Source organism: Chinchilla lanigera, unplaced genomic scaffold (genome assembly GCF_000276665.1).
Source record: "Chinchilla lanigera isolate Chin_1 unplaced genomic scaffold, ChiLan1.0 scaffold00004, whole genome shotgun sequence".
Taxonomy (NCBI): domain Eukaryota; kingdom Metazoa; phylum Chordata; class Mammalia; order Rodentia; family Chinchillidae; genus Chinchilla; species Chinchilla lanigera.
Genome location: NW_004955405.1, coordinates 5,889,480 through 5,904,526, shown reverse-complemented (window position 1 = coordinate 5,904,526; position 15,047 = coordinate 5,889,480). Strand labels below are relative to the sequence as shown.

General features: G+C 38.9%; 1 protein-coding gene across 1 annotated transcript in view; it reads left to right on the top strand.

The window, feature by feature from the left end:
• Unc5c (unc-5 netrin receptor C) overlaps positions 1-15,047 on the top strand; it is a 258,667-nt gene that overhangs the window by 145,426 nt on the left and 98,194 nt on the right. The window contains exon 4 of the mRNA XM_013517438.1: positions 3,707-3,810. Coding sequence (XP_013372892.1) covers positions 3,707-3,810 — 104 coding nt within the window. The remainder of the gene's footprint in view (positions 1-3,706; positions 3,811-15,047) is intronic.

The following is a 15,047-nucleotide window of genomic DNA, read 5'->3' as shown; positions in this document are numbered from 1 at the left end:
ATAACTAAATCAGAGTTAGGCCAACTTTGCAAACGCAATCTAGGTCATAATGAAAGGTCTTTATACTTATGTTAGCTGCAGCCTTAGAAGTGTTAGAAAGAAAATAGAAATGGAATCCTAAAGGTCTTCCAAGGGCAGAAATTCATCTTTTTTTTTTTCCCTGACAAGAATGCCTAGATTATTCGGAACCATTCTGTTTTACATCTAACTGCTAGCTGACAAGTGTCCCTTTCTCCTGCTTATTCATTCATCACCCTTGTGTTCCCTCTGCCTGCAAGGCATCCGGCCTGCCCTGCATCACTTCTTGCCAAATGATAAAGGATGTGCTCAGCTGAGGCCCAGCCTCCTGAGCAGGGCAGAGGGACGGAGATGCACACTGACATGTGCACCCAGCTGCTGTGCACCCAGCCATGCATCCTCTGCTCATTGCACACCCAAGAGAGAGGATGGAGGTTTTATGCAGAATTTTAAAAGTTCTTTCAGGAAGAAGTATTGCCTTGTAGGGGGTAAAGTGTGAGATCACTTTAGAAATTAGATAAACTTTATATAAGGCTTAAAACCAAGTGATGAAAACAGAGTAATGATACAATATTTAATGATGGTTTTAATTAAGTCTGGCTCTTCAAGTAGGTGCCCCTTGTGGTCACCATCCTCAGGGAGGAACAAGGACGACATACCATGTGCCTTCCTACAGAGGGAACTTGAAAACTGTGCCCTGAACGATGCCATGCCCTGATCAGTGTCACAGCTTTCTACACCCAAACCCGTTGCCCCATGGGGGTGCCACTGACTTCTAGCCCATGAAGTTTTGGAAGAGAGTAGGAGGTCCTCAGGATGGTCTGCCCCATTCCTATGTATGCCTACATTTCCAAACCAAGGCTTCTCCCTTTTGAATCCGCACTGCACCTGTGCTGTGGACCTCCCCACGTCTGAACATTTTTCTTTCCTTCTCGTTCATCTGATATTTATCTCTTCAGCTCTTCTCCTGCCTCCTTGTCCACTGTATGTCATTTTCCCAGGCAGACTGTCTTCTGTGGCAGTGTCCTCCTCTTCTTTCTACTGCAGTCCTCCCCTACCCCCATGATGTCATCGAGTCCCACAGCTCCAAGCTGTGAGAATGCTAGTGGGGTTTCTTTCAAGCTCTCAACCGGTGTTTCTCAGTGGGGCTGCAACATTTACCACTGGTGGCAGGCACTTGTTCTGTCATGTCAGGGAGGGGTTTCACTGGCATCTAGTGTGTAGAGACCAGGGACGTTGCTGAGCATCCTGCTGTGGAAAGAGCAATCTCTGAATGAAGAAAACTGTGCTGTCTGCAAAGCTCATAGTATCCGTGTTTAGAAACCATGGTCTCCATCTCCTGACTTTTCTAATTGAATACCTGTAGACATATTACACTGAATACGTACCAAAATAAAGTTGTGGCCTTTCTTGACCAACTTGGCAATATTTCACTTAAGTTGAAACCAGATTGACAGAAAATGTGGTAGCTAAGAATATAGCAATATTCTGGCCTCCTGGTACTTCCCAAATACCTAGGTCTTCATGAAGATATGATCTATTTAGCTTTAAAGTTTGCTTATCCACTAACCCTAGCTGGGGTTAGGGCCCCACCATCCTCCTGGTTTATTCAAATGGATTCCTGACTGCCTTCACACAAGGCAAGATGGTGGCATCTGGTCTCTTCCTTTGCTTAGGGAGGCTTTGTTGGAGGCTTTGCCATTCCTTACCACAGAAGGGTTATCATAGATCAACTTTAACTTCTCAAGTTTTGGTTCTAGATCTTACGTGTCTTTATCCTAAGTAGTGAAATATCTACCCTGAGGAGAAAATTAATATACATTAAATGGAACTTCTGTGACATATACCTCATGTTCTCTTATTCATAGCTTCATTTTGTGGTATTCTGATTAATTTGAGTGAATCAGAGTGGTATTTAATTTGAGAACTAAGTCCAGTCATGTCTTCACCTCAGCTCACATCAAATGAGAATCTTTCAGAGTCATTTTGCACAAACGTGATATCCCTGCCATTAGCATTTTATCCCAGTTGTCCCAGGAAAGTTATTCATTGCTGTCCTTTTTATTGGTAACTGGTGTTTTACAAAATTTTATCTCAATGCAGGTAAAACAAGAAGTAGTTAAAAACTACTGTATTAGAAAAAACACTTTTCATGTTCCAGTTAGAAGGGCAGAGTTGGTAGTGGGACACATGAGATGACAAGTTGCTTAAAATCAAGGGTCAGTAGGTTCCAGGGCAGCAGCAGGTATTTTTCTGTGAGGCTCTGATAATTTGGTAAACGCAGTTCTCATATGTACAACAAAGACATGGTTTAGGTAACTTTAAAGTTATGGTGGTGCTGTGGATTCTATATATTCATTTCTACAAGGCTCTCAATTTCTTAGTAATCAGGTTAAGGACACCTTTCTGACAGAAATTGTCACTATTTTTTGAGAGCCTTTTGTCTTTTGTCAAACCCACAAAGATCTATGATTTTCTTACACCTCTAAAGTCTTCTTCTGCCACAGAATTCAACAAAATGACAAATGTCTAGCAATCTTATTTTTTTTTCTCAGTGCATTTTCTAGGTGGTGCTTTACTGGAAGGGACCAATGAGGGATCTACCTCAAAAGTCTTTGGGTTTCTACTTGTTGGTTCAGTGGGCTGAAGCAGTACTTTCAGATTCTTGTATCTTTATCAGGGACATGGAATGAAAGGACAGAGGCATTTATTTTTTATTAAAATTCATTGGATAAAATTCCAATAACTGTTCATTGGAAAGAACTGAACTGTGTGTGTACAAAAGCAAAATTTTGTGGGCTTTATAAATGCTGCTCTGAAACTCTCTGAATAAATTTTTAACCTTAAAAAATTAGATAAAACTGATTTAAAGTTTGAAGCTAAACAATAAAGACAAAATAATTATATGGCATTCAATAATGGCTTGGTTAAAACTGTCCTGAAGCATGTGCCTCTGAGTATTTTAAATGATTTAGTTTCTAACATTTTTGTGTACATCCACAATAGTTTCTAAAGCTCTGCTGCATATTTCTCTAACTACTATATATAAGCAATGATTAAATACTTGGTATATGTGAATGGAAACAGCTACTTAACATTCTAAGTGAAGAATGGCCTCATAATTAGACATTGAGTTATTTCTGGATTCTTTTCAGGAGTTAACTCCTCTGCCTGGGATTTGAGGCATTTCAAGAAGTTGTATTCATTCTTTGAAGACTCCAGCTTTTTCTTTCCACCCTGCGACAGAAGCTTGCTTTTGATTTATTGATCAAAAGATTCAGGAGTTCCTACAACTCTAATAGTGTCTGTGGTGAGAAAGGAGGAAAATATTCATGTACATGAGCAACTCTGTGTATGAGAATCATGAGAATGGGGTTCCTTTGTTTAAAATGTGACCACCATGGTTGATTATCAAGAAATACTAAGGAAGTATAATGAAGGAATTTCACTGGTGGTTAAGTGAGGATCTCCAGAGATTGCTCTTGAAGTTTAAAAGAGGTACAGTTTGTTGCTTCGTAATGTCCACCAGGTAGAATGCAGCCACCCAGATTCTGAGGCAGTACTAACTGCCTGTGACTTAAAAAATACGAAGACACAAAATACTAAACTGAGAAAAAATTATGCACTTTTTATAGATAGGTAAATGATTTTTAGTTTTGACATATATTTTATCACCTGTGCCTTTCAGATCTACGGAAGACCTTTGAGCAGGAACCCCTGGGAAAGGAAGTGTCCCTGGAACAGGAAGTTTTACTCCAGTGTCGACCACCTGAAGGGATCCCAGTGGCTGAGGTGACGAAAATTCTTTGCATTTAGCAGTGGGCACTTAGTTATTCTAACAGAGGCCTAACCCATAGCTAATGGCGCAGTAGATTAGGGCATGGCGAGATGAATGGTTGGTAATGGAATCCTAGCTGCCGGCTGCTGGCAAATAGATTGATTGGGAGCTGATTAATGACTTGGAAGTCAATTAGAATGTCCCACTGGACAAAGCCACAGGCAGCTTGGTTTAGTTTGTCATTTTCTTTCAAGAAATCAGGAATACTGTTTTATTTGGCACTTATAGAGGAAGATGGTATGACTTACTGTGCTGGCAGTTTTATTATTGTTCTTGATAATATGCAAAAAAAATTGTTAATGTAAGATTTGTGTGTATGTGCAGTATCTGTGTCCGTGAGCCTCTTGTGTATTTCCTGGTTTGCGATATAATCATGGACTTAACCTAAAAGCCATATTCATTCCAACATATATTAGTAGTAATGAATGTCAATTAGTTTCATCCTGTAAGTTTTCCATCAAACTCCGCCTTTTCATTTTTTCTGCTAAAACAAGGTCTGTTTATTGCCAATGAAGTATTACAAATCAGGTTCATACCAGGACTTTTCATCAGTACCAGATGATGCAGTGCCCTCTGAAAATGCCTGTCTCTGGGGAATCTGCCTACATGACTCCCAGGAGAGCCTGAGACATTCACCAGCCTGAGCATCCTGTTGAGGGGAACTAACACTGTGACTTTCATTTGTTAACAAATAGTCCTAAACTCTAAAACAATTTACCCTTTATGTGAGTATTAGGAGACATCCCTCTATGTAGCCAGCATGATTGCCTTCCTAGCCCCAAGTCCTGCAGACCCAGGCACACTTTAATTTGATAGATGGTATAGCTGCCAAATTGATGGTGGTCTTGTTAGCCTCCAAACACCCCAAGTCTTGTGGAATGTATAGCCTGCATTGTATATGTGGAAAGAAGCATATGCCAGTTGTTTTAGTTCGGGTCTATGCATTGGGATGATGGCTATGGGTCAGCTGGTGGGTTTTTTTTTTTTTTTTTTTTTTTTTTTTTGGTCTTTTTGAGATAAGGTCTCTCTATGCAGTTCAGATTGGCCTTGTACTCACTGTGTAGCTCAGGCTGGCTTTGAACTTACAGAGATCCTCCATCCTCAGCCTCTGAGTGCTAGGATTACAGGCATTTACCATCATGCCCGGCCCATCAGCTGATTTTTTTACCCATCCATGAATTTGAAAAATAATACTGACCGTATTGCTCAAAAAGTGATTAATAATTAATAATGCACTCACTGTTTGACTTCTCATAGTTTGTCAGTCTTAAGGAGACTGAAAAAGGTAGAAATCTTCATAGGTATTTAGTCCCACACAAACAAAATCAAACATCTGATTGTTTCTTCCAAATTAATATTAATAACAAATTAATTGCTAATTTTGGCAAGCTACTTATAAAATGACTCCACTTTCTGTGACAGCCGTGCATATCTTTGAGTCCATTAAAAAACTCAAAGGATTAAAATAATTTTTTTTGCTTTGAAAAAAGAGAGCTATTTTTTTGCTTTGTAATTGACATGCCATTGGCACTCTCCAGCATTTATCATGATTTATTTATCATAGTCATGACTATGGTTATTCCATCCAACACTATCTTTATCTTCCAGCACAAAGGACATGGTATGATTTAGTGTAACTAAAAATGCAGAAATTCTTCTCTCTTCAGTATTTCCCTTTGATGATTACAACAGTGTATCTGTCTCCTCCATTGTAGTTCTAAAATTTAGTGCTTATCTCTTCTGTTAAACCAAAGCATATAACAAATGGTATGAGTATCCATAGCCTTATTTTCACTTTCTTAAATGTAACTGGTCCCTGCACAGATATGGAGTGAGGAGACCCTGGTATTCTTCACTTTTTTCAGTCTCCTCAACAAAGTAGTTCAGTTTGTCAAGGAGTAAAGATTCATGACTGAAAACTAATTGGCTGTGAATTTTATTTGTATCACCAGGGAAGAGACCAATTAACACTTGGCAAGCTCAAAAATCGTATACCTATTTGACATTCAAAGAACTATATTTAATCCATATTACTTTTTCATTCCTTTTTTTGATATCAGAAGAGAGATCAAACACACACACTGAAGATCAGGCTAATCAGCTCCTGCGTAGGTTCTTTTCAACACTGCTAAAGTCACCAAGATCAGAAAGCCAGTGGCATCTTAACATGGCACATAGCAACTGCCATTAGCTCAAGAGGAGCAGATAAAATGATAAGAAAGAGCTGAGCGGTAACTTGGGGAGTTAAAGGGTATATGATCATTTTAGTGTAATATAAGTACATTAATTATTTCATTTTCATTTGTTTCTTTAGGAAATTTTAAATTATAAAAGAGCATAAAGTAAAATATTGATCTTAAGAGATCAGCAGGTAAAACACTTGTGTTTTATAATAACTCATCTTTCCTCATTAAGTCAGGCCATACTGGATATGTGCTGCTTTGGTATCCAGGGAAAATGGTTCTGAGAGAGTCAGGCAGTAGATGCTCAGTGAACATGTGACTGATTAATCATTTGGTCTGTGACTCACAAGCATATGTATAACTCTATTAAGGAAGTAATCATATATAGTACTGGATATTCTTTGCTAAGTACCAGGAAATAGTAATTTTCTTCCTTCTTGTCTAAACCAGTAAGTTTTCCAAGAATTCAAGTCTCAAAATCATAACACATTGATACAAATAAACACATAGACATGGCTGTAGTAATAGCATTTGATTTCTCCATATTTTGGCAGTTTGTCCTCTCCTTGACAGAATGTTAACATAATTTTCTTTAGGAACTCCAGGTTTAAACTTTAGCAGGCTCGGGGCTGGGGATTTAGCTCAGCGGCAAAGCGCCTGCCTGGCAAGTGCAAGGTCGTGAGTTCGGTTCCCGGTACCGGAGAAAAACCCAAAAAAAAAAAAAAAAAGTAAACTTTAGCAGGCTCATCTTTAGCTCTTTGGCTTTGGACAAAGTACCTAAATTTTTTAGCCTAAGTTTCCTCAATTATAAAAGGGAGATAATAATAGTATCTGTGCACAATATGTTTATGAGGTTTAAGTGAGATGATCCATGCATATAGTTGAGAACATATCTAAAGTAATCAAGGAACACGGGCCATGATTATTACTATTATTATGTTATCACATAGTAATTCACAGAAGACCAAATTTGACCTCTTCAATTCAAAAATAGTCCCTGAACACATTGTCCCCTCTCAGAACTGTGGGATATGTGAGGAGGAGAAACTTCTGTTCTACAGAGTGTCACCAAGGAAAAGGTCCTCCGGTATCCTTCACCCATTTGCTTTGGTTGGAGTCCATAGGTACTTCATTCCTATGAAGGAAGAGACATGCGAGCTTTCACACAGGAAGTACCTTCACACTGGCGCCATGGAATGTTCTGGCAGGGGCATGCACCAATTTTGTACTAAAAGAGCATTGTGCTGGATGTATACTACCCACTTTTGTTCTTCAGAATATTTCTGTTGATGAATTGTTAATTTTAAGTTTATGAGTTGTATTATATTAAACAATGAGCTTAAACAAGAAAAATATCAAAAAGTATTAAATTTTTAATATTGAGTATTTCTAAAAAACATCAAAATCTTTAACATCTACTGTTTTTTGGTGTACAAAGTCTTAAAAAATAGCAATAGAAATAAATTCCTATATGAATTTCAATGAAAATACAAATATAACTCTACCACAAAAATCTTTGCCTCAGTTGTCACACCTAAGGCAGTCTTCACACATGACAACTACCTGTTCCGTGTTCCATATGTGAGTCTTACTTACACTGACAGCACTTGGGCTTGGCTTTCCTGTCCAGTGTGGCAGGCCATTCTTTTTTTTTTAATTTTTATTTTATTTTATTTTATTTTAAAGAGACTCCCAAAAAACAATAAAAAGGATACAGAATTTCAAAACAAATTATAAGAAATTAAGAGTGATTATTATATTGCATATTGTTATCTTCAAATTAGTTGCTCAGATTACCAGGTATAGGCATGCAAAATTGATCACATAATATAAGCACTAAGAGTCCATAGCAGGCCATTCTTGTTACCTCTCTTCTCTTCCTATTTTGTCAGAAGCTTCCTACTATATTGTGTAACATGCACTTAGCCAGAAAATAAGATATCAAAATAAAATATCAAATATATAATAAGTGCTTAGAATAGAAATCAACGCTTTCATATCAGCTGTTTACGTGCTTACAACCTAAAAGGCAACATCAGAAATAAAAACCTATGTGAACTACAATGTAAGTACAAACAAAATACTACCAAAGAAATTCTTGACAGGTGAACAGTCAGGTGCAACATCACAAAGACCTATTACAACAACAGTAGGAAAACCAATATGATGTCAACTATGCCCTACTAAAAGGACAGGAAAACAAAATATATGTGCTATCAGTATAACATATGCTTCTGCATGGAACATGCAGATGTCATGAACACTGCTTATTCACCTGTGAGCTCACCAGTGTGCTCCACAATTTTGTATGTGTAGTTCCTGAGAAGAAACATTTTGTTCTTCCTCTGTTGTAAATGATCTCTTATATGAGTTCCAGTCCCAATCCTCTAAAAAACATTATCCACAAAATTTCACATTTGTTGTTTTTTTTTAAACTAACAAACTGTTTATGCCATGCATACTTAGGAAAAAGGAAAACACAAACATTGGCCAATGTTTTGTATTTCTAGTGATATCATACTTATATAACTCAGAAACAACATCTACTTTGCCTTTCATTTTGTTATAGAAAGTTACCATCTTGGACTTCCATTTTGTCAAGGTTTCCCTATGTCTTAGTTACTTTTCTCATTGCTGAGACAAAATAGTTGACCCCCAAAGAAAAGGGAGAAATATTTATGTAGCTCACAGTTTGTAGAGGTGTTAAGTCCATAATCAGTTGGGGCCAAGGCAGGATGGCTTGGCAGAGGAGAACAGTTCATGGTTGGCAGACTGAAGCGGAGCAATAAAGGACTTTAACAGCATCTTTCTGCCCTTTCTATCTTATCCAGACTACTTAGGGCAGGTAGCACTGACATAGCATTGCACCATGAATCAATCCCAGCATTACATACTCTGGATCCAGCCACCTCAGAAAAAGCCTTACCTACTACTACATGAAGCTTTGGGGACATCTAGGCACAAGCCATAACATCCTAACATTTCCATCATGGTGCAATTTGTTTTTCTTTGCCATATATGAGGCCAAAGTTCTATCGTTTTGCAACCTAAAGATTATACGGTAAAGTTTCTGTTTTGAAATTGCACCATTTCATTGAGAATTTCTGCTTTGTTCCTGCACAGAGTTCCTATGCTGGTCAACCTGTGCTCTACTAGCAAATGTAACGTCAGTCAGAAACTGGTAAACCAACTGTCAAATGTCACATTCTGATGAGTTTAGGGGATGAGATCAACAAGTCTCGGCAGGGGATTTTGGCATCAACCCTCAGGCATTTTTGTTTTTGTTTTTGTTTGAGACAGGGTCTTGCTTTATAGTTCAGGCTGGCCTTGAACTCACTACATGGCCCAGGCTGGCCTCAAACTGGTGGTGATTCTCTTTCCTCAGCCTCTCTTCTGCTGGAATTACAGGCATGCACCAGCTAATCTCAAAGAATTTTGAAGGAAACCAAATCTGCTCAGTGTCATTGTTATTCTATGTACCTCAAGCCCATATCTATCACTTCGCCATCAATCTCTTATATTCCTGTGATTACCATGAGAAAACCATGTTAAGTACAGACCTATGAATGCTTTCAGTTCCGCTAGTAAGATGTCATAATAAACACGTTTTGGAATAGGACTATGGTACACACAGGATGTTTTACTTGTATCTCCTCATTTGTGTATTGCACAGCATCTTGTAGCATTTCATCTGTTACAATTTCCAACATTGAATGGCAGTGCTGGCATTCTGTGCAATAGGTTTCATCCCTGCCAAGACCCTCACTATATTTTCAGACCTAGTTATAACATTGCCTCAGTTTGGTTGTTTGGCCATTTTGTACCATTTTGACTAGTCAAATATGTAGTCACATTGGTGTTTTCTTTATCATCTGAATCAAGGAGGTCTTTACACCTTGTGTCTGTATCTCTCAATACTTGCTTCATTTCACTGTTACAGGAGCTTTGGCTCACATGGCCATCATCAAAGTCATCATCATCATTATCATCATCCATGCATGAGTTGCCTGATGATTCACTTTCAGCCTCCTCCAAAAGTTCCAAATCTGGTTTTTCACATGCCATTACACTCAGTTTTGTTCCTGGTTTCTCTAGGTGCAGCTACTGTGAGCCGCACGCACATCCCAGTATGGTATATGACATGTTTACTTAACACAATAATGGGATGAGTGTATTGTACTCCTCACATTGCCCAGGAAAACATACACAAAACCTGTTACTCAGAGAGCATTATGTGGGAAAAATCTCAGTTTGACACTTTTGCACATGTGCACATACCTCACTGTTCCTCTTATCAAGTGGGTAAACACAAAGATTGCTTCCTGTATCCCCCTCACGCAGCTCCTGAGATGCACAGCTGGCTACTGTTATGATGAGGTACAAATAAATATACAGTAGAAAACTATGGAATGGGTTTTTGTAACTCAGTATAATATCCCATGGGTAATATGTTATTGTTTGTGTCTGGATGTCCTCCCAAAGCCTCATGCAGTCATGGGAGGTGGACTTCTAGAATTTATGATTAATCCACGGTCTAATGCTAGCATTATGGGTGTGAGTGCTACACCTGCCCTGGGGCAGGTAGCCTGCATACAGTATAAGGGAGGGAAAGAGGCTTGCTCTTCCAGCTGCCGCTCCGCCATTTTAGCTCTTATTGCTTTTGCTATCTTCCGCCTCCATGAACAGTTGTCCTCTGCCATGTGCCACTCTGCCTTGGAGCCAGCTAAATATGGACTGAAACCTCCACAAACTGTGAGCTAAATAAACCTTTCCTTCCTTAATTCTGGGCATCAGATATTTTGTCTCAGCAATGAGAGAAAAGTAACTAAGATACATTGTAAATCTCTGCAGCAAGTCATGAAACGCTGCTGTCTTCACTCTGGTCATTCAAGTTACTTTCATGCATTTGCCCTTTGTGGTCCCAGCTAATAACCCTTGTATCTTCTTCCAAAGAGGAAATTTGGGCAGAGCTTACTGTGGGTAGATCACCTTTTCAGATCCAAGAAAAGAAAATAATAAAGTCTCAGAGAAGGAAGAGGCCAGCCCAGGGTTCCTTATTCTCCATCTCTTCATGTGTGATGGTTTTGACTAAGAAGCCCTCCTGCTAGTCACTGATGAAGAGAAACCATGTTGTGCAGACAGGAGGAACAAAGCACAAGAGTTTCTGAATTCTAGACTTGGCTACGTCCTCCTTTGGTACTGTACTTCCTCTGTCTGACGCTGGGGATGTTATTAAAAATATTTAGGAACTGCATAGTATGCTTAACATGGGAGCAGAATCTAGAGAGCCTTGTGTGGTATCAGACACAATCCCTTTCACCCCATAATCACAGGGTAACCCTGGAATCCAGCCAGAGTATGGGGGCGGTTAGCGATTTAACAACATATTTGAAACTGTTTCATACTATTTAATAACTGGTATGGGTGAATTAGGATGACTGGCTAAAGGGTAGTCCCCCATATACCACAGTTTTATATAGCTCTAATTTGGGTTGAAGTTTGTCTGTTTATTCTGCTTATCTGGTATGATTATGATGACACACAAAAGACTCTTTTGTTCAGGTTTTGTTTTTAACATCAGCAGATTATAGGTCACTTGGTAGGTTGTCTAAGTATATTTAATCAAAGTAAAGGAGAGGCTCATGCCAGATGTGATAGACTGTGCTTTAATAAATAGAACTTTCTAGACAAGGGGTAATTTTCATTCCTGAAAATATGACCCTATTGAACAAACTCATTATGAGGTGAGAGAGTGCACCAGGCTGAATCCTAAGAGCAGGATTCCAACCCACTAGAACCAGGAATAAAAGGCCATTGGGAGATGCTTTAGTTCAAGGGTTATAGGGGAGGTTAATGATAATTCTATTAAAATTTGAATAGTCTAAGGTGAAAAAAAGAAAAAAAACTAAGCCCAGAAATATTTGCACATAATACTGCTCAGTATTTTTACAACACTTTTGCTAGGATCAAAACAGAAATATAATTCTTTTCTTCCATTTTTGGTGAGGCACTTGTCTCCTTTTCAACAGACAAAACTCCTTCCCATCTCTCTGAAGAAGTAAGAAAATTAATACACCCATGGAGCAGGCACTGGTTGCTCCAGTGGCATAATAGCTCCACTCTATGAAATTAATCCCTCTTTGCTCATCCTAGTTTATGCCTAGAAAATGTTACTGTCACATGGTGAGCCAGAAATATACTCTGAGATGCTATATTTCATCAGAGGATCCTTTTGGAGAGCACTGGGATCAGAATTTCAATAGATGCAAGATTTGTTAGTGCAGAAGAAGGAGCACAACTGAATTCTCCACTAAGACCTGTGATTTGTTTCACCTTTAACAAGAGGATAATTGCTTCCCTAATTATAATGGAGCTATTTCTCATGGGAGTTTAATTGGAGGAACAGGGCACAATGTTCAACTTATTGACCCAGTTGTACTTAAAACAGTCATCTTATTTATCAACATTTGCATCTTTAATTAGCAAGTGGGAAAATATGGGGGGAAGTGCAAAAGAATAGATTATTTGTGCTAAATCTAGTTGTGATAAACAGGGAACAGATTTTTTTAAGCTGATACTGTCAAGGCAGAAGGCTGCTGCACCATCAGGTGGGTCTCCTTCTAACTGGTTATTAATGTGGCCGCGGGTACTTTCCATCCTGAGAGCTATACATGTTTTGCTGCCTTCCCTCATATTGGAAATTTGTGTGGGTGAATTCCCATGCAAGTGCATGGTCTCCCAAGTGCAAGTCCCAAGGTAGGCTTGCTATTCTTTGTAGGCAAAAGCGATTCAGAGAGAAAAGTTTGAATACTAATTCAAAGAGAGACACTGCTTTCCGTGCCCAGTAAGATCTGTTAGAGATTTCTCCTGGCACGAGGGTAGCAACAAGCAGGAGTCCTGATGATCATATGATTATTGGCCTTGAAAACAGTTTTAACAAATAGGATTAGGTTTCTTACTAGCAGTTCTCAATCTTTGCAAATCACCATTTTCTACTACCGCTGCTATACTATGGTCACCCTTACTGTTCAATCTGCCCGTAATATTACAAAGTTAACCACAAACCCATTTAGTCCTATACATTAGAGGTAATAATAAAATTAACAACATCAACATCAACTCTTAAAAACAGAAAAAAGTAGGCCTTTTCTGACTTACAGATCTGGGGCTTGATTTCTACACATATGTAGCCATTCACTCAAGACTATAGGGTTTTTTTTTTTAATCATCAATTCATTTCCTTAAAAAATATTTATTGTAAACTCACTGTGTTTTAGATACTCTCTGGTTGCAGAAAATACAAGTCTGTCAAAGTCCCTAGAGGAGAAAAACAATAAATATGAATACAAATTTAAATAGAAGAAATTTCCATGTAACTGTGAGTTAGGGAAACAGTGTCATATGGGAGAGTGTGGTGGTTGTTGGGGTTGGGAGTCCCCTTAGAATTCAAGGAAAATCTATCTGAAGAGACACTGTTTGAGCTGAGATCAAACCTATTTCAAAAAGATCTGGGTTAGAACGCTGCAAGCAGGAGGAGCAGCAGGACACACCCCTGGGAGGAGCTGCTGTAGCCAGGGGACTGAAGAGGGCCCAGTCTGAGACCCAGAGAACCGGGGCAACCCAGGAGGATGGTCAGGGCAGCACCAGGAGCTCAGGGACATGGACTCGCCACTGTGCATGTGAAAAGGCAGTGAAGAGTGTCAGTGAGGGATTGCCATGGCCTCACTTACTCTTATCTGTCTGTATGTGGTCATTCTGGCCACCGCATGGAAACCAGACTGTAGAAATGTGAGAATAGAAATAGGACCACCATTTACAAGGGAATCTTGCCATGACCAAGACAGAGGAAATGGTTGTCTCTCCAAGGGTGAAAATAGAATAAATGTGGAAAAGTGATGAAGCACAGATGTATTCTGGTTTCCATGAGAATTAAAGACTCTGAGTGATATATTTTAATTTTATTTTGCTCCATGAAGAGAATACTTGGTCATTCAGGAGGAAGTGAATTCACTTATGCTAAAGTGCCACAGATTCACCAGTGTGAGCATTTCTTAGATGACCTAACTCCATTGGCCAAGAGATCTCAACTATTTTCAAGTCTAATCTCTCTCTCAGGGGTGCTTTGGCAACAGGCAAAAACAATGCCCATAATTACAGAGAGGAAGTGTCTCTTATTTCAAGGACCCTTAGTTCTTCCAAAACATTTATCTTGTTCCTTTGACACATTCTCTTAGTGTGGAATTTCTTTCAGTGGTTCTCCACGTGCTTACAGACACTACTTAACGGAATCTCATTATGGATAGAAGATGGGCAGTGTAGAGAGCAAAAAGTCTGTATTTTCTAAAGATAGCAAACTAGCAGCTATATTTCTGAGCACTTTTCATTGGTAAATAAGAAAAAAGGCTAAGAATTACTTGCCCTAAAATGCAACACACAACAGTTAAACTAGTTAAGAAGTAAAATTATCCATGCATTTGTCAAGCTATACTCCTTTCATCCTGGAAAAAATAGCCTGCTAAGGTCACCTCTGTGCTGTATTGTCCTCTTGGAAGGTGCGGTTGTAGGAGGTATAAAAAATATGGTGAATGTTTACACTTTAAAAATTTATTACAGTAAAAGACACATTGTCATTTATCCCCCTCATAATATTCCCCCTCAAGTTGAACACATTTATCTCGTCCTTCTTACCACTTTCTGGAGCAGTTCTGTGAGAACTCTTTCATGAATGTCTTTAGTTGTGCTCTAGTGGCTGCCTTGACATCCTGAATCAACTCAGAGTATTTACCTTTTGTAGTCATTTTGACTTTGGGGATGAGCTGGATGGCCTACGGTGCCAGATCTGTCAAATAAAGTAATGAGGACACACCATGATGTTTTTATGAGCCTGCCATTTCATTGGATAGTGCTCAGCAGCAGCATTTACATAGTTTTGTTCACACCACTGTGGTGGATTAACTAATGGTCAACGTGTAAGACCTAGCTAAACTGAAACAGCATGGTTCTGGGTG